The sequence below is a fragment of the Ambystoma mexicanum genome, chromosome 2p (genome assembly GCF_040938575.1).
Source record: "Ambystoma mexicanum isolate Mex_15411 chromosome 2p, UKY_AmexF1_1, whole genome shotgun sequence".
NCBI lineage: Eukaryota > Metazoa > Chordata > Amphibia > Caudata > Ambystomatidae > Ambystoma > Ambystoma mexicanum.
In genome coordinates, this window is record NC_090923.1 from 5,975,163 (window position 1) to 5,995,516 (window position 20,354).

General features: G+C 47.9%; 1 protein-coding gene across 1 annotated transcript in view; it reads left to right on the forward strand.

Moving 5' to 3' along the window:
- The window catches only part of LOC138566116 (vomeronasal type-2 receptor 26-like), a 203,658-nt gene extending 185,772 nt beyond the window's left edge, over positions 1-17,886 (forward strand). The window contains exons 3-4 of the mRNA XM_069643113.1: positions 2,119-2,242; positions 16,970-17,886. Of these exons, the coding sequence (XP_069499214.1) occupies positions 2,119-2,242; positions 16,970-17,886 (1,041 nt within the window). The remainder of the gene's footprint in view (positions 1-2,118; positions 2,243-16,969) is intronic.
- Positions 17,887-20,354: the final 2,468 nt, after the last annotated feature.

Genomic DNA, 20,354 nt, shown 5'->3' on the forward strand with positions numbered 1-20,354 from the left:
TATATACAAGACCATTGGGGTCTAAAGGGGTTAAATGCACGAAATATGTCGACAACCTACAGGGGAAGGAAACAGGCAGTGCATATAGTCTTTAGGTCCCTTCGACATCGATAACACACCTAACTAAGAGGCAGTCCAAGCCCTAAGAAGAGAGGAGCCTTGTGCTCAATAGTACATGCAATGCAAGAGCACCCGGTTGTTCCAATGGGCAAAATAGGGTCTCTTCAAGTGTCTCTAGCAGCTCAGGAAGGTGGATGAGGCAATGAAGAACATGTTCCCACTATTCAGGGAGGACCTCCACTTGAAGGCAGAGGTATTTCCTGAGTGCGGGATGTAGTAACTAGTTCGCGCTAGCAGTGGAAGAGTGAGAGGGGCCCCCAGGGGCCACTTGTGCGTAAAAAGGGGCCCTGGTGCTAGGGGCCACCAGTTAGTGTTGGAAGTAATCACCAATCCCAGGCGCACTTGGGCCCAAACTTCGCCCATTCAGTCCACTCTGGTTGCAGGTTCGAAAGCAACAAAAAGGACGTCTCTGCGGCTTTCAGTTCCTGAGATACAGCGATGATTCCCAAACAGGTCAGTGGCAATTTCTCTGCTTTGGGTGGATGGATTGACCAAGTGTCACTGCAGCAGGCTTCAGGGGCAAGAGGGTCATAATTGCAGCGTACTTGCAAAAGACGTTGCCGCGGCAGGGCAACACAGTAACCACGTTTACTCCGGTCTTGGTGCACTCATCTCACTTCAGAGCTGGGAATGCGAAGTGTACAAAATTCGGTGTGAGGGTGCGCAGAGCAGGCAGTATACCAAGTTCCAAGGGCCTCCTCGAAACAGCGTCAGTGATAGAGCAAAGCAACTGGGTAAGCTGGTCAGCCCACTGGTTGGGTCAGGGACACTTCCAAGAAAGTTTACTTGCCGGTTTTGATGAAGGTGCCGAGAATAGTAGGTCCCACTATTCCAATGGGTCGAAGCATCTTGGCAGACCTTCTAAGATGACCAGATGCAGAAGGGTCCCATGGGACAACAGCAGGCTTAGGGTGCCAAACCTTCCAGCGGGTCACCAGCGGTTGCTCGACTCAGCTTCGTAGTTGCAGGATACTTGGATCCTATCCTTTGTTCAGTGAGAACTCAGAGATTGACATTGTAGGAGTATTTTTGGCCTCCTCTTATCCAAAGTTCCCTTTGTGCCAAAACAGAGAGGATCCCAAGGGAGATCTGCTCACTCCATATGTGGACCAATCATGGACCACGGTGGTCCCAGTCATTCATGGCACTTCAGACTCTCTGGCACCCAGGATGTGTATTGGGATCCGACACCCCAGCCCACATCCTGGAGGTACACACACAAGGCATGCAGAAGCCAGCGAAAGAATTGGGTTTTGCGGGAAAGTGCATGACCAAATAAGGACTGACCTGGGTCGACTCGACCTGGGGAAGGTGAAGGGGCAAGATGGCCAAAGGACAGGACAAAGAACCAGGAGGCATGGCCATTTTGGAGCCAGGCCACCCATTCATGCCAAATGCGGTTAAGGCAGTTAAAATGACAGGAAAGGGTTAAAAATAATGTGAAAAGAATGCTGCCTCCAGCCCTGTCCATGACACATCTTCACAGTTCATAAAAAGTCCAGCGAGAGTATCTAGGGCCTTTGTAAAATGACTATAGACCCAAGTGTGCTGTATGGTAAGATACATTGCACACTTATTACATTTGCACAAGAGCTGCAACACGAGGAAAGGACTAAGGGAAACAAAGTCTCCCAGTACTGACTGTCTAAAGGGCATGTCAGTTTCCCCATAAAAAACCCAGAGGAGTGCATCTGAAGGCTGTGCTTCTCTGGCAAAGTCAGTCAATGGTGTCTAAACAGCAGCAAAAAGTTTGGGGGTGTACACATTGAGGGAAAATTACATACAATGATTAAATCTTTCCTAACAGTTATTATCACCTGTGACCTCCATCATGTCTGCCTCAGACCCCTCACTCAGGCTATTATCGTCTGTGACTTACATTTCTGTTGCTCTTCCGACCTCTTACTCTGGTTAATATCACCAGTGTCCTACAATTCTCCTCCGCAGCCTCTTCACTCTCGTTATTATAACCAGTGCCCTCCATTTTCTCTTCCTCAGGTCCCTCGCTCTGTCTGCAGTGAAAGCTGCCCTCCTGGATACAGGAAAGTCCCCCTGGAGGGCAAACCCATCTGCTGCTATACCTGTGCCTTCTGTCCTGCTGGAGAAGTTACCAATGCAAGTGGTAGGTGATAAAACATTACTAATCATTGTGAAAACTGTGGGAATATACAGTTTCTGTGTCCTGGAGAGGAGACTTTTGGGAGGAGTCACAAGTGACAAAATCCTAAAATGCTTTGAAATGTATTTGTTCAACTGCCATCAACCTATGGAAAACATTGCTCCTTGGCTCAGACACAGCATGATTTAAACTGTGAATGATTTTCCCCCCTTGCTATCAACACTGACAACTTATGCAAGTGTGAAACGTAGAGTGGTTATTGGATGGGGGTCAGGAGCAGTGCATGACCCGCCCACGAGGATGGGTGCTGTCTGTAAATACACTCTCCACAGAGGGCACCTAGGGGGTTTCCATAGATCCTCCCCATCCCTGCAAATCAGCACTCTTCTGGTGCACACAGCCAATCAGCTTCCCTCATTTGCATGGGGTACACCCGATATAAATGAGGGAAGAACCCCACCACAATGTTCACCCTCAAAGGTTGCATGGCAACCATTTATAATTTCAAAAGGGCTTTCCAGCCCTTCCTGTAATGCCAATGTGCGTCCACAGCAGCTCAGTGCTATCCCTGCACACGGAGACACATTGGGCCTCATTACACGGACGGCGGTAAGGGTTAACGGTCACCGTTAATGGCAACGGTGACCGTTAACCCTTACCGCCGTACTACGAGGTCCCTTTGCGGGTTGGAGGAATTAACGCCTGCTTCTTGCAGGCGTTAAAGACCAACCCGCTAAGGGACCTCGGAGCTAATTACGGCACCGCAAAATTGCGGTGCCGTAATTAGCGCCTTCCCCATTCCCATAGAGCCCTATGGGGCAGAAATGGGAATGGGGAAGGGCAATGGCGGAAAGGGGATTTACCGCCCCTCCAACCTTGGAATGGGGCGGTAAATCCCCTTTCCGCCAAGGCGGTGCCGGTAATTTACCGGCATGGTCCAGGGTGCTAATAGCACCCTGGATTACCGCCTTCCGTGTAATGAGGCCCATTGGGTCTCATTATGAGCATGCTGGTCTAGAAACAGCGGTGCCGGTAAGCCTACCGGCACACTCTGAGGTCTGCGGGCAGTTGCCGTCCCGCCCGCCACATCTGCCGGGTGGGACGCCACCCACCCGCAGACTCTGACGGAAGCACCGGCACTGTTGCACACAGTGCTGGTGCTTCCGTCCTCCCCATTCCCATTGAGTGCTGTGGAGCTCAAATGGGAATGGGGAGTAACAATTGCTGCTGCCTGATTTACCGGACCGCTGGGGCTGTAATGCCCGGGTTATTCCGGCAAGTCAGGCGGCGGTAATTCATTACGGGTCTGGCGGCTACCTGCCAGTCTTACCGGCACAGTTACTGCCGGACTCGTAATGCGGCCCATTGTGTGATCAAAACATTTCTCAAAGTTCTCAAACTTTTTAGGTGGTTTGGGCAAAAATGCTCACGGTGGTTCAATATGCTGCAAGCAAAGGGCTGAAAAGGCCAGGGAAGTTCAGGGAAACAAGACAGTCACTTTTATGGCTAAAGTGAAATGCAGGCGATCTATTTGGCAGTTGGTCTGAGCAAGGACAAACAGTCATTTGTCAGGTACAGTTTTGTATTAATGTTACACACATGTTCACATTCCTCAGCAAGTTTCACAATATATACATGGGAAAAGGTTGTTTTCATTGCTTAGCCCCAACTTACAAAGAGAACACCAGGCCTTGAAAATGACACTGGGCCTCATTACGAGGTTACAGTTACTCGCTGGTGCTACCGGTGGGTTGACGCCAAACACCCTTTCCACCAAGTGATGTCACAGTGCCCCCATGACATTACAAGTCGCGGCTGCCCGGGATGTCAGACGGCGGAAACTGTAAGCCCCCATCCCCTGGAGTCCCATAGAACTCCATGGGGATGAGAACACGGGAGCACTGGCACCGTTGTCAATGGTGCTGGTGCTTCCGTGAAGAAGATGCCGGCTACGGCCAGAATTACCAGCATTGTCGTAGTCTGGCGGTTCGGAATGGGTGCCGGTACTTTGCTACCGGCAACCTTGTTTCCAGACCACCATGTGTCTTTGGCAGAGAGTAAGTTACATTTCTGGAACCAGGCCAATCAGCAGTACATTGTTAAGGACTGTCGCTGGCACAGGCACACATGTTTCCTAAGCGTGTGCATGCACAGTAGGTCCTCTGGTACAATCGCAACACATTCTCAACCTCAAAGGAAACAAATGTGGAGGTCGTCCTGCACTCTACTCCCATTCTAGTATCTGATGCTCACCAGCAAATATTCAAACAATGTGAATAATTCTGAATTATTCGGAAATCTTCATGAATTTGGATAGAATTAGCTAATGGTTTCTTGAAGAATTTCTCACTGTGTGAATTATGAATGAACTACTCTGTGTGCAACACATCAGATATTATTCCCCAATTCAAAGAGAACCTCAACGTGAAATACAGACACATTAAATAACTTTGGCGGAGTCTGTGCAGAGTCTCGTGAGTCTCTGTCACTCTGTTCTCAAGTTGCCTGGAGCTGCTGCCTAGTGGACTGTCTTTTGTCCTCTTTCTATTTTCATCAATTGCAAGGAGTGTGGAGCTCATAAACCCCCATGCAACCCGCGGGGCAGGCGGAGTCCGTGCAGAGTCTTGTGAGTCTCTGTCGCTCTGTTCTCAAGTTGCCTAGAGCTGCTACCTAGTCAACTGTCTTTTGTCCTCTTTCTATTTTCATCCATTGCAAGGAGTGTGGAGCTCATAAAACCCCCTGCAACCTGCGGAGCGGCGCGGAGTCGGTGCAGAGTCTTGTGAGTCTCGGGAGGCTCATGAGGCTTGGCAAGCACCTGGCAATCTCCCAAACACCCTCTCTGGCATGATTCGTCAGAAGTTCCCTCAGCGAAAATCCCTTCATCCGTTAACGCGGTTGCAACTGTGACGTATTGAGCGAGGAGGATCTGAAGAGTCGTCCGACACCATGAGCCAGCCAGAAGTGGCGTGCGGGGCTCCCCAAATGAGGAAAACACCCTGTATTTCTTCCCCCACGCCTCATACATTTTTCTTACCTCAAAAGGTAACACACAAAAATAGTCTAAATGATTTAAACATTTCTGACAATGCTGACAATGCCGATGACTGTTTACATATGCTTCATATCACTCCCCATTCAGCCAACACAGACCCCACTCCACATCTCTGCTCAAAAAATCGTGAGCCCTGGTGCCCTAATGAACAGTTATCTGTGGTGTTGGGGTTGTTGAATACAGCAGGGGCTAGTGTTGTTGCTGCAACCGACTGCTGGTCTGCCAATCTGGAATCGGGGGGCCTCTCCCACCCAGTGGATACAGTTGGCTGTAATCTAGGCACGTGGGGGAGGGTGGATGTTCCCCTCGCGGCGTGCAAACGATTCGTTATGGCGGCTTCCCTGCCTCGGCTCCGTATGTTGGCTGCGCGTGTTGTGCAGACGTCTAGTCTATTTGCTGGGTCGGAGCGTGGCGTGTCTGATCCCAGAGAGGGGTGTTTAACTTCTGAGAGTACCGCCGCTTGGTTGGAGTGCGCAATGGACTCAGCAAATACAGCTGTCCTGACACATTTCTCAGAGCAATTTGAAAAGGATAACAAAGCCACTGAGGATCCGCTAGTGGTGCAAGTGCTGGATGCAAATGTGGAAAAGAAAAGTGCCCCGTCAGAAAACACAGACAAACATAAAGTGGGCTTGTGTCAAGATGAGGTGGTGAGTGTGAGTCCACAGGAAAACGCTGACCCCTCACCTCTCACAGACAATTTCACACTGAGGGAACCTTCACAATCGCCAGCTAAAATGCGCAATTCCTTGGCCATTGTTAATAAACTATTGCTAGACTTAACAGAATTAAATGGGTCATTAATCTCAAAACCATCCTCCTCCAATGAACTGAAATTAGACAGAGAGGAGCGCAAGAAAGACCCAGAGAGACCGCAGCAATGATTTCTTCCAGTTAAAGAACTACGCCATTGAACTACTGGCCTAAGGCCTCCAGAAAAAGGAGACGTGTTGACTCAAGCACGTCACTTCCCTTTGAATTCTCACAAAACAGAGCCAGGTCATATCATAAAATTCCCCCACCTAAATCATTGCATAATAAACAGAGTGTGAGATCTCCTCTCAAGTCTTATGTCATGTCGAGCCCAGATGAGAGGTCAGATTCATCCTCCAATGATGAATCCATATTGAACCTGCCAGAGAAACAACGGATTGATTCAAAACCAAAACGCATACTTCACAGAGCTGCTAAAAAAACCAAAGCATGAGAGATGCTCATGTGCAGAAACTAATTAAGGAAGCGCTAAACGACTTAAGACCTTTTGTCATGTCTTCACTGACGATAGCGATGGCTCCTATGCTCAAGATGTATGAGCAAATTAATGATAAGATAAAAGACCTTATAACCTTGTCTGCTCTCCTGAACTCCAAAATGCCTTCGGTTGATCCCCAAGAAGCTTCGCAAACTGCCAAAATATGGGGAAATATCTAAAGAATAGATCAGTCACTGTAGGATTTAGTAGATCAAAAGCGTGTCAACTCTGAGGATAAGAGAGTATTGGCTGAGGTGACAAGAGAAGCCTTGGGATTGTTGAAAATAAATCAAAAGTTGAGAAGAGACGAAGCTGAATTAGCTGCACTCTCTATCTCGCACTTGCCCTTGAGAGCAGCTCAAAACAAAAATCTATTTGAGGATGATCAGAATCTACAGACTGAGAGACACACAGAAAGAGCCATAACAGCATTGCCCATCCAAATTGGAAAGGAAGCGGCTCAAGCACGTCCAGAGGAAGCGCAAGTTATTGCTGCGATTAATCTGGAAAATCGCGGCTTGACACAGGCCCCTCAATCACATTCCTCTGGCCTTAACCTTATCTCTCTGATTGACGACCGTTGCTCACAGGCTTCATCCTCGACACAAATTAACACCAACCATCAAGAAAAGAAGAAATGTGCTGAGGGCCCCAGTGCCTCTCTCCTCATCAAGGCGCTACCATCCACCTCATCCAACGCTGATGGCATCATTGGGTCAGGCGAAGTCAATTTGCAGGGTTTACAGCCAATTTACACTGACCAACATGAAAAGGAAAAGATTTCAGGTGCCCCCAAGGATCCAATCGTGATCGATATGCTCTCTCCAACCTCAAAAAATGGAGATGGCTGGCATGGATCTAGCACTGAAACTTTACCCGAGCAAAATACAAGTAAGGACAAAACCTATGAAATGTTCCAAAAGCCGATGCTAGCCAACTCAAATCAAGCTCAGGAAAAAAAAAAAATCAAAAATGCAAAAGGAAACAAAACAATCTGGGCTCAAGAAAATTTCTTAGACATTTAAAGGCTGTAAATGTCTTTGTAAACACTGAGCAGGCCATTGAAAATCATAAGAAAGATGCCATAAAATCAAAAGTAAATGATAAGACACCTACCAAAGAAACAATTATAGTCGTTGAAAGTGTGGAAACCTCACACAGCGAGCTTCTTAATCTATCTACATATGTAGAAGAGTCTTGCTATGAAGATAACGAAGTGCAAATAGTTGAAAACTGTGCTAAATCCACTGTAGCACCATCTGATGAAATTCAAACGGCAAAGCCACATGAAGACATGATTAAGTGTGGAAGAATCTGCCAATTGACTTTAAAGTACAAAATACGACACAACCAGAAGCAAAGTTTGAGACTATGGATGAGAAAAGAAAGCGGCAAGGAGTATCAAGTGGTTTGGCAAAAACAGCACAGGATAGAAACTCCTTAAAAACCTTACTTAATTAAGTGAATGTGAAGGACGTTGTAGAAACGTACGGTTCTAACATTCCTTCTTGTTCCTCCTCTATACAATCTTGCCCGAGAGATCTTGCACTAAAAACAACATTTAACAGAAATTATGGATCACGAAGAGGTGTAAAACCAAAAAACAGCCCACGGGATGAAAAATACAAAAAGTCGGGAAGACATGTCTTGATTCTCGAACGAATTTTAGACACAAAGGATGGCCTAACGCTAAACAGAAACAACGTCCTACGCCTATTGCACCACATGCCTGGGCTTCGCTCCATAGAATCAAATGACATCCAAACAGTAGAGTTTGTCAATGATCAACAGAATGACAAAGTCAGACTCCACATAGACTCTAGACTAATATGTGACCTACTTTTGAATGCAATCCAGTCCCTGCTATCTTTAGGGTTTGACATTCATGAAGAAGTTGAAGAATCCTTGAAAACTACAACTTCAGATGAGTCACTAAGAGAGTCTGAAGAAGCAGACAGAAATCAAACAAATTCGTACTGAGGAGTGTGGCTTCCCATGCAGCGAGTGTGATGGCACAGATAGCCACCCAGAGTTATGGGCATCAACCTGAAATAGACAAAAGCGCCAAAAGTCAAGCACGCTTCACTCCCGGTGAACAAATTAAAATCACGATAAATGGAAATGCCAACACAGTGACAAATGAAAATAGTCCAGCAAAAGCTACAGAGGACTTAAGCAAGAACACAAACTGGAACTGGCTGGCTGGCGTCTTGGGTGGCAATTCAAGCTAATGCCAACAGGGACCATTTGGTCCTACTATACACATCCTATCCTGGAACACTAGAAGATTCGTACACCTGTTCAATGATACGAAAAGGTGGAGTGACGATTTAACTGCAATCTGTTTTCAGGAAACATGGATGACAACTTGCTCAATCTCTGATGATTATGAGCTGGCAATAAATCCAGCTATAACAAGAAACAAGGGACGCCCGTCTGCTGGCCTTCTGACTATGATCAGAAAAAACTCTCGTTGGAAACTGGTAAAATCATCAAACCACTCACCGTTCATACAGTACACAGTGGTTGCTGCTAAAAATTAGATGAACAACATAATTAATCAAATCCACATCCTTAATCTCTACTGGCATCACAAAAATGCTGGAAGATTGAAATGTATCAAAATGGTGTGCGACTTGATTGATGAAATAAATAGTGTCCACCAAGATCTGAATATTACCTGTTGTGGTGATCTTAATCTAGATTGTGTGGACGACAACAAAAACGTTTCCGCTCTTCAAACTCCACTTTGAAAATTGGCCAAGAAATGGTGTATTGACCTTGAGGAAAGAAACGAAACCATCGTCAATAGGAATATCAGAGGTGACATTCCTCCAGAGAAAACATGGAGATTCATGAAGCAATCGTCAACTATAGATTACTTCTTCATATCAGATAATCTCCAACAACGAGCTGTGTCACTACAAATTACAGCTGTCTCAAACAGTGACCACAGCCAACTTAAACTATCGCTGCAGACATCAAACATTACAAAGCCTCAACAATGGAATAATCAAGTCACAGTTGAACCCAACAGATCTCGACTAAGAATAAAATCGCAGGAAGTTAAGATCCTTATAGAAACATACGACAAATATATAAGTGATGTAACACATAAAAAAGTAGACTATACCTGCCTTCTAGAACAGTTCTTAATCAAGGACAACAGAGCTAAAAAAAATCTTTTGAACCCAAACACCACTTTGATTAACAAGTTCTTGAAAGAAAACAACAACTTCGAAAAGAACTAAGGCAACACAAAAATCTCAATGTCAATCAACAAAAGCAGGCAAATAAAATCAGCAAACAAAAGTATAACAATTGGCAAATTTCCCATAAAGCAATCATGTACCAGCATGACAGCGAATCTATGATGGCCAGCCTTAATAATAAGAACTCTTCTGAGCTCTGGAAGTTGATAAACAACATCGAGCGTTTACAAGATGCAATCCAAGCTAATATGGTGACCGAATGTGAGTGCATCAAACATTACCATTCAGTGTATGAAAAAAAAGTACCTCCATTGACCCACCGCTTCCACAACTGGCAAAATGGGATCTGTAGTTTGAGAGAGTGGACACTTTATTGACTATCCAACGAAGCTCCTCTTCAAGGGCTCCAGGACCCGATGGTTTAACTAACTTTGTTATTAAACAAAACCCTGAAGAGTGGGCGGACGTTCTAGTAACATTGTTCTCCTCAATCGCCAACGAAGGAACAATTCCCACAAGCTGGAAAACAGCGATTGTTATTTCAACTTTCAAAAAAGGCAATAGAGCTGAACTGAAAAACTACAGGCCAATTGCCCTATTAGATGTTTTGGGAAAAATATTTGCCACCCAACTACAAAACCAACTTTTTAAGTGGATCCAAGACTCAAACCATTTGGATTACCGACAATCAGGCTTCGTCAAAGGTGTAGGCTGCGGCCTAAATCTTTTTTTGCTGAGCATACTGAAAATGGATGCACTAAAAAGGAACAGAAAGATTTATCTTGCATTTGTGGACCTGTCACAAGCTTTTGACAGTATTGATAGGGAACTGCCTTGGAAGAAAATGTCCGATTGGAGCTGCCCAATTAGTCTACTATTGGCAATAAAAGCTTTGCACACCGATACTGAGATAAAAATAAGGATGGATAAAAGGGGCTCCTTATCCAATCCAATAAAAACTTATAGAGGAATAAAACAAGGCTGCCCTCTTGCCCCAATTATTTTCAACTTATTTATCTCAGACTTAGGTGATGCATACGAAAATGCAAACATATTCCCTCCAAAAGTCAATGGAAAAGACATCAACCGGAGACTGTATGCGGATGAGCTAGTCCTTTTGAACCTCACCCCAATAGGTCTGCAACGCAAACTCTGCACCCTAGACCGTTATATCCAACAAAATGGTCTGAATGTCAACACACAAATGTCAGAAATATTAATTCTTCAAGACCTGCAAAAGAACAAAGAACTTATCGTAAAAAAAAAGTTTACTTGGAAACTGGGTGAAGGAAAGATTGAGTTAACAAAACAGTCGATGTATGTGGGCATGTTGCTGAGTTCAAGTATCAATGATGCCCCATGGGTTGAAAAAGTAAAGGGCAAATGCAAGCAACTGATAGCGCAAGCCTATCTTGTGAATACAAAATATGGTAAACATTCACTAATACCTGTCCTGACCTTCTATAAAACGAAAGTCATTCCAGCCTTAATCCATGGAGCTGAATGTGCTTTTGAATGCCCTACAGAAGTGTGGGCTTCACTGGAACATTCATTCTGGTCCAAAGTGCTGCGTGTACCATAAGGAGTTCCTACCGACTCTATAAGACATGAACTCAGTCTTCTATCCATTCACGAAAGGATTGCATGGAACACGCTAAATGAATACCACAAAGCAACTGCAGAGAAACCTGAACCCCGATATAACATCCTAAAAGATCTTGCCAACGGGCCTTGTGATACTGTACTCCCTTGTGGGCTCAACGTTGCGAAAAACTCGTAAATTACATAGGAGCAGAGAGAAGCCTGCTACAAGAAAACCCAAATAAGGTTAAATCAATGCTTTGGGCTCAAGACTGGATAGACACTGGTGACTCATGCAAAAAACATAGAATCATGAAGCTGATACCCATTGATGAGAGAAAATTGAACGAGTTTCAGCCATACCTACAAAAATGTCCAGATACAAAGCGTAGAGCGATCTTTATGAAATATCGCCTAAACCAATTTCTCACTTGGGAAAATTTGAGCATACGGGAAATAGCAGGTACAAGATCCCTGTCATGCAACTCTGTGGAGAAGATACTGAAACCATGAAACATCTAACATTGCTATGCCCCAACTTGAGGCAAGAACACACAAAACATTTGGGAAGGTTCATATTAGCAAAACCATCATTGACCATGGATGAATGGTGGAGACAATCCTTTCAAGACTCTGACCGTAGCTTAACAATTGAGCTAACGTTCTTCTTGGAAAAATTGTTAAAGGCAGAAGCAAAGTCTGAACTCTAATAATGAAAGTGTCTGGATATAGTTTGGGCACTGGCAATATTAGTTAGTTTTGCCTAAGCTAGTCCTTTGCTTCTGCTTAAATTCCAAGATTATGCTTTGATCCTTCCTATTTGTATATTCCTGGCGGAACTTCTTTTCATTGTCAAACTTGTCTGCTAGTTTTGGCCATATGCTGTTTTCTTATTTTTAAAGGTTTGTAACAAACCAATAAAAAATAAATAAATAAAAAAATAAATAAATAAATAGATAAATAAATAAATAACTTTTATATTACATTTCATAGATGTTCATCCCTTCAGTCATTTTCACATTTTCTATTTTTCAAATTGTTCTTTGTAATTTCACCCCTGGTTTTTCGCTGGTGACTGCAGCTCATCGCCAGCTGCTTATTGTGGATTCTGAATCCATAGACCAAACAGAACATCAGCCAAAACCATGAAATCACACAATAAATCCAATTCAACAGCACCATGTCAGTAAAGATAGAAAGAATGAAAACATTTGCACGGCACCCCCCTCCCCCTCCCACTGCCCCCACTCCTACAAAAAGCCTTCCTCTCATCCATGCTTTCTTTCGGAAGTTTGCCAGGGGACAATTTACCATCACATTTGGAAAGGACAGCAGAAGCTCCATTGCTGGTTAGTGGTGCCTCTGCTCTAGTGCAAATGTGGAAAGGGCAGCATGGCACCAGAGGGATCAAAGTCTCCACTTCCCCAGCTGGTGAGTGGCGCTTCAGCCCTGGCAAGTGTGGAAAGGGTAGTATAGCACCAGAGGGGTCAAAGTGTCCACTTCCCCAGCTGGTGAGTGGTGCCTCAGTCCTGGCAAGTGTGGAAAGGGCAGCATAGCACCAGAGGGATCAAAGTCTCCACTTCCCCAGCTGGTGAGTGGTGCTTCAGCCCTGGTAAGTGTAGAAAGGGCAGCATAGCATCAGAGGGGTCAAAGTGTCCACCTCCCCAGCTGGTTAGTGGTGCCTCAGTCCTGGCAAGTGTGGAAAGGGCAGCATAGCACCAGAGGGATCAAAGTCTGCACTTCCCCAGCTGGTGAGTGCTGCCTCAGCCCTGGCAAGTGTGGAAAGGGCAGCATAGCAGCAGATGGGTCAAGTTCTCCACTTCCCCAGCTGGTGAGTGGCGCTTCAGCCCTGGCAAGTGTGGAAAGGGTAGTATAGCACCAGAGGGGTCAAAGTGTCCACTTCCCCAGCTGGTGAGTGGTGCCTCAGTCCTGGCAAGTGTGGAAAGGGCAGCATAGCACCAGAGGGATCAAAGTCTGCACTTCCCCAGCTCGTGAGTGGCACCTCAGCCCTGGCAAGTGTGGAAAGGGCCGCATAGCACAAGAGGCGTCCAAGTCTCCACTTCCCCTGCTGGTGAGTGGCACCTCAGTCCTGGCAAGTGTGGAAAGGGCAGCATAGCACCAGATGGGTCAAGGTCTCCACTTCCCCAGCTGGTGAGTGGTGCCTCAGTCCTGGCAAGTGTGGAAAGGGCAGCATAGCACCAGAGGGATCAAAGTCTACACTTCCCCAGCTGGTGAGTGGCGCCTCAGCCCTGGCAAGTGTGGAAAGGGCAGCATAGCAGCAGAGGGGTCAAGGTCTCCACTTCCCCAGCTGGTGAGTGGTGCCTCAGTCCTGGCAAGTGTGGAAAGGGCAGCATAGCACCAGATGGGTCAAGGTCTCCACTTCCCCAGCTGGTGAGTGGTGCCTCAGTCCTGGCAAGTGTGGAAAGGGCAGCATAGCACCAGAGGGATCAAAGTCTACACTTCCCCAGCTGGTGAGTGGCGCCTCAGCCCTGGCAAGTGTGGAAAGGGCAGCATAGCAGCAGAGGGGTCAAGGTCTCCACTTCCCCAGCTGGTGAGTGGTGCCTCAGCCCTGGCAAGTGTGGAAAGGACAGCATAGCACCAGAGGGGTCAAAGTCTCCACTTCCCCAGCTGGTGAGTGGCGCCTCAGTCCTGGCAAGTGTGGAAAGGACAGCATAGCACCAGATGGGTCAAAGTCTCCACTTCCCCAGCTGGTGAGTGGCTCCTCAGTCCTGCCAAGTGTGGAAAGGGCAGCATAGCACCAGAGGGATCAAAGTCTATACATCCCCAGCTGGTGAGTGGCACCTCAGCCCTGGGAAGTGTGGACAGGGCCGCATTGCACAAGAGGCATCCAAGTCTCCACTTCCCCTGCTGGTGAGTGGCACCTCAGTCCTGGCAAGTGTAGAAAGGGCAGCATAGCACCAGAGGGGTCAAAGTGTCCACTTCCCCAGCTGGTTAGTGGTGCCTCAGTCCTGGCAAGTGTGGAAAGGGCAGCATAGCACCAGAGGGGTCAAGTTCTCCACTTCCCCAGCTGGTGAGTGGCGCTTCAGCCCTGGCAAGTGTGGAAAGGGTAGTATAGCACCAGAGGGGTCAAAGTGTCCACTTCCCCAGCTGGTGAGTGGTGCCTCAGTCCTGGCAAGTGTGGAAAGGGCAGCATAGCACCAGAGGGATCAAAGTCTGCACTTCCCCAGCTCGTGAGTGGCACCTCAGTCCTGGCAAGTGTGGAAAGGGCCGCATAGCACAAGAGGCGTCCAAGTCTCCACTTCCCCTGCTGGTGAGTGGCACCTCAGTCCTGGCAAGTGTGGAAAGGGCAGCATAGCACCAGATGGGTCAAGGTCTCCACTTCCCCAGCTGGTGAGTGGTGCCTCAGTCCTGGCAAGTGTGGAAAGGGCAGCATAGCACCAGAGGGATTAAAGTCTACACTTCCCGGGCTGGTGAGTGGCGCCTCAGCTCTGGCAAGTGTGGAAAGGGCAGCATAGCAGCAGAGGGGTCAAAGTCTCCACTTCCCCAGCTGGTCAGTGGTGCCTCAGCCCTGGCAAGTGTGGAAAGGACAGCATAGCACCAGAGGGGTCAAAGTCTCCACTTCCCCAGCTGGTGAGTGGCGCCTCAGTCCTGGCAAGTGTGGAAAGGACAGCATAGCACCAGATGGGTCAAAGTCTCCACTTCCCCAGCTGGTGAGTGGCTCCTCAGTCCTGCCAAGTGTGGAAAGGGCAGCATAGCACCAGAGGGATCAAAGTCTATACTTCCCCAGCTGGTGAGTGGCACCTCAGCCCTGGGAAGTGTGGACAGGGCCGCATTGCACAAGAGGCATCCAAGTCTCCACTTCCCCTGCTGGTGAGTGGCACCTCAGTTCTGGCAAGTGTGGAAAGGGCAGCATAGCACCAGATGGGTCAAGGTCTCCACTTTCCCAGCTCGTGAGTGGTGCCTCAGCCCTGGCAAGTGTAGAAAGGACAGCATAGCACCAGAGGGGTCAAAGTCTCCACTTCCCCAGCTGGTGAGTGGCGCCTCAGTCCTGGCAAGTGTGGAAAGGACAGCATAGCACCAGATGGGTCAAAGTCTCCACTTCCCCAGCTGGTGAGTGGCTCCTCAGTCCTGCCAAGTGTGGAAAGGGCAGCATAGCACCAGAGGGATCAAAGTCTACACTTCCCCAGCTGGTGAGTGGCACCTCAGCCCTGGCAAGTGTGGAAAGGGCCGCATAGCACAAGAGACGTCCAAGTCTCCACTTCCCCTGCTGGTGAGTGGCGCCTCAGTCCTGGCAAGTGTGGAAAGGGCAGCATAGCACCAGATGGACCAAGGTCTCCACTTCCCCAGCTGGTGAGTGGCTCCTCAGTCCTGGCAAGTGTGGAAAGGGTCACATAGCACAAGAGGCGTCCAAGTCTCCACTTCCCCTGCTGGTGAGTGGCGCCTCAGTCCTGGCAAGTGTGGAAAGGGCAGCATAGCACCAGATGGGTCAAGGTCTCTACTTCCCCAGCTGGTGAGTGGTGCCTCAGTCCTGGCAAGTGTGGAAAGGGCAGCATAGCACCAGATGGGTCAAAGTCTCCACTTCCCCAGCTGGTGAGTGGCTCCTCAGTCCTGCCAAGTGTGGAAAGGGCAGCATAGCACCAGAGGGATCAAAGTCTCCACTTCCCCAGCTGGAGAGTGGTGCCTCAGACCTGGCAAGTGTGGAAAGGAAAGCATAGCATCAGATGGGTCAGGGTCTCCACTTCCCCACAAAAGCAGCGTGTATTTTTTTAATTTAAATTTTATATTTTGATTGGTTTATTTTAAACCTTACAAAAAGAAAGAACACCTTACAATTCTTCATCAAATCCATTGCTAAGTCCTTTCCCTCCTTTAAAATAAGCATGTACCATAAAAAAAAGGAGAATGACCAAATAAAACACATAGATCATACATACGGGGCCCCCCAAACTGAAAAACAAGGCACCCAGTTTTGGAATTGAGCACTGGAAGTTGGGGGAGAAGGAGGAAATAGTCATACCAGCAGAGAAAGGTATATGTTAAAGAGCCGAGGTGACGGAATGGAGCCCTGGGGGACGCCACAGGTAGCGGAGGAAGAAGGGGAGGAGAAGGGCCCAGAATGGTGTATAGATGTTTCCCTTGGGGCAATGCATTGGGAGTTCAGTTGGAGCTGGAGATTGGGGGAGAGACGAGGGTGGTGAGGCTGCCATGAAGCAAGACATGTGCAATCTTGCTAATGTGTTATTTTTCACTAACCATAAGTATATCGAAATATATGGAACTAATAGGGTGGTAGTCTGGTAACAGTTGGAAAAAGGTGTTTTAATATAGCACAGGAACCTGCTTATTAAATATGTCATGAGAGGAAATCCTTCTGCACACACCTCCGTTAGCTCATGTGCTTCACTCACTTTTTCATTTGCAGCATTGTGTCACACAACCCTTATGATTGTGTTGGCCTAACACCATGGTCATGAGCTGGCTGTCACTAGCAGTCCTCTGAAGGACATGCAAAGACCAGCCATGGGGCTGTTTCCACCACAACTCCCCGGTCCAGCCCATCTTTGCACACCATGTCCTAATCCTGTCTGCATCTGCACTTGGGTTTAAGTTAATTTGACTTTTCCTCATTAAATCATCTTTTGTAACACTGAACCGTATTATGTTTCATGCAGATATGGAGAGCTGCGGACCGTGCCCTCCAGCTCAGTGGTCCAATGAGAAGAGAGATGCCTGCGTCCCCCGAACTGTACAGTTCCTGTCCTATGAGGACCCTCTAGGAGCCACCTTATCCTCCATTGCCATTACCTCCTTCATCCTTACTACTGGGGTACTGGGAATATTTGTGAAATACCGCCATACACCGCTAGTCAAAGCCAATAACCGGGATCTCAGCTACACCCTTCTCCTCTCCCTCATGCTGTCCTTCCTCTGCTCTCTGCTGTTTATTGGACGCCCATCAAAGACATCTTGTCTCCTGCGACAAACGGCCTTTGGCATAATCTTCACCATTGCTGTATCTTCCATTCTTGCAAAAACTATCACCGTCATCATCGCCTTCAATGCCACAAAGCCCGGCAGCAAGCTCAGGAAGTGGGTGGGCACCCGAGTGTCTAGTGGCCTGGTGATTCTCTGCTCCCTGCTGCAGGTGGTGATCTGCCTCATGTGGCTCCTTCACTCTGCCCCGTTCCCAGACATTGACACCAAATCAGAGACTGGGAAGATGATCTTACAGTGCAACGAAGGCTCGGTCATTGCGTTCTATTCCGTGGTTGGTTACATGGGATTTTTGGCTCTTCTGAGCTTTGTTGTTGCCTCCATAGCCAGAAAGTTACCGGACAGTTTCAACGAGGCCCAGTTTATCACCTTTAGCATGCTGGTGTTTTGCAGTGTCTGGGTCTCCTTCATCCCAGCCTACCTGAGCACCAAGGGTAGGTACATGGTGGCCGTGGAGATCTTTGCCATCCTGGCTTCCAGTGCCGGACTCCTGGGGTGTATCTTCATCCCCAAGTGCTGCGTCATTCTCCTGAGGCCAGAGCGGAACACCAAAGAGTACCTAATGGGGAAACAGCCAAATACCGGAGACCTATAGGACCCAGCCAATGAATGCCCAATAAGCATGTATAGAACAGAGCATCACTCGCAAAAGCTACTTTCTCGTTTCACATTTTTGCAGGTCACGAATAAAGGGCTTCAGCATAGGTTTGGGTGGTAAATAGGATTGCACTTTGACGCTTATACCGCTACTCAGGTGGTGGCGATTTCCCCACATTACAAGTACTTGAAAGGTGGTGTTGATCCCCAATTTTGAATCCCTTTGAACTGCTTTGGAGTTTTGGTGACAAGCTCCTTAGATAAAGGCACCAGTAACTAACGCAGATGGAAATACAGCAGATAATAATGGATCAGCCCCATTGGCAAGTACACAAGCAGGCATTCCACAGCCCCATTGGCAAGTGCACAAGCAGGCATTCCACAGCCCTAGTGGAAAGTGCACAAGCAGGCATTCCACAGCCCTAGTGGCAAGTGCACAAACAGGCATTCCACAGCCCCAGTGGCAAGTACACAAGCAGGCATTCCACAGCCCCATTGGCAAGTGCACAAGCAGGCATTCCACAGCCCTAGTGGAAAGTGCACAAGCAGGCATTCCACAGCCCTAGTGGCAAGTGCACAAACAGGCATTCCACAGCCCCAATGGCAAGTACACAAGCAGGCATTCCACAGCCCCAGTGGAAAGAGCAGAAGCAGGCATTCCACAGCCCTAGTGGCAAGTGCACAAGCAGGCATTCCACAGCCCCATTGGCAAGTGCACAAGCAGGCATTCCACAGCCCTAGTGGAAAGTGCACAAGCAGGCATTCCACAGCCCTAGTGGCAAGTGCACAAACAGGCATTCCACAGCCCCAGTGGCAAGTACACAAGCAGGAATTCCACAGCCCCAGTGGAAAGAGCAGAAGCAGGCATTCCACAGCCCTAGTGGCAAGTGCACAAGCAGGCATTCCACAGCCCCAGTGGAAAAAGCACAAGCAGGTATTCCACAGCCCGAGTGGCAAGTGCACAAGCAGGCATTTCACAGCCCTAGTGGCAAGTACCCAAACAGGCATTCCACAGCCCCAGTGGCAAGTGCACACGCAGTCATTCCACAGCCCCAGTGGCAAGTGCACAAGCAGGCATTCCACAGCCCTAGTGGCAAGTACACAAGCAGCCATTCCACAGCCTTAGTGGCAAGTGCACAAGCAGGCATTCCACAGCCCCAGTGGCAAGTGCACACACAGGCGTTCCACAGCCCCATTGGCAAGTGCACACGCAGGCGTTCCACAGCCCCAGTGGCAAGTGCACACGCAGGCATTCCACAGCCCCAGTGGCAAGTGCACATGCAGGCATCCTACTATAGACATGTTTCTGTTTTTCCTGCACATTTCCAGGTTCTCACAAGGAACCTGATCAGCCATATTCTCGTGTTTTGCTCAAAGTCAGCCAAATATGTACTAGAATATTGTTCATCTCTTTACTCATCCCATGTCAACAACATGCCTAAGACTCCTTTCCTTACAGAGGTTCAAACTAAAATACGTCATTAGAATGCACAGGGCCTTGCATGTGTCCTTACATCCTAGTTTGCCCACACTTCTCACCAGTCCCATGTAGAAGATGGGCCAAGGCTCTGTACAAGGCAGTCCATCTAGGGGTGTAAGGTTGATGTGCATACGTTCTCCCTAGTGTTGTTCATGACCTTCGCCTTGATCTGTGAGGCTTTCCAGAGGGAGGCAGTGGGACTGGTGAAGTGAGGCAGAAGCACTTTCCACATGCTTCAAGTGGTGTTGGTCCTTAGTTGAGAGGTCTGAAGGTTACAGGTACCACACCCCAGGAAGAATAATGTGTAACAGAATCCACGTTTTAATGGCTCGAGGAGTCCAATAATGCCGATGGAAATGCTCCTAAAAGGTACATCAGTCAATGGCAGTGAATCAGGCATCTGTCCAGTGAAGGTCTTCATTGCTTTGATATTTCCCACAGCTTTGAGAGTGCATTTTATGCTACTATGAACACACGGCCAATAGAAGTGGCCTAAGACATATTATGTTAGCGATACTGATGCAGGCAGCAGCTAAATGCGCATGGGCCGGACCCATAATATTGGTGACGCGGGCAGCAGCTAAATGTGCACGGGTCTGACCCATGATATTGTGTGTTAGCGACACTGACACGGGAAGCAGCTAAATGAGCATGGGTCTGACCCATGATATTGTGTGTTAGCGACACTGATGCGGGCACCAGCTAAATGCGCATGGGTCAGACCCATTGTGTGTTAGCGACACTGACGCGGGCAGCAGCTAAATGCGCATGGGTCGGACCCATGATATTGTGTTAGCGATACTGATGCGGGCAGCAGCTAAATGTGCATGGGTCAGACCCATGATATTGTGTGTTAGCGACACTGACACGGGCAGCAGCTAAATGCGCATGGGTCAGACCCATGATATTAGCGATACTGATGCGGGCAGCAGCTAAATGTGCATGGGTCAGACCCATGATATTGTGTGTTAGCGACACTGACACGG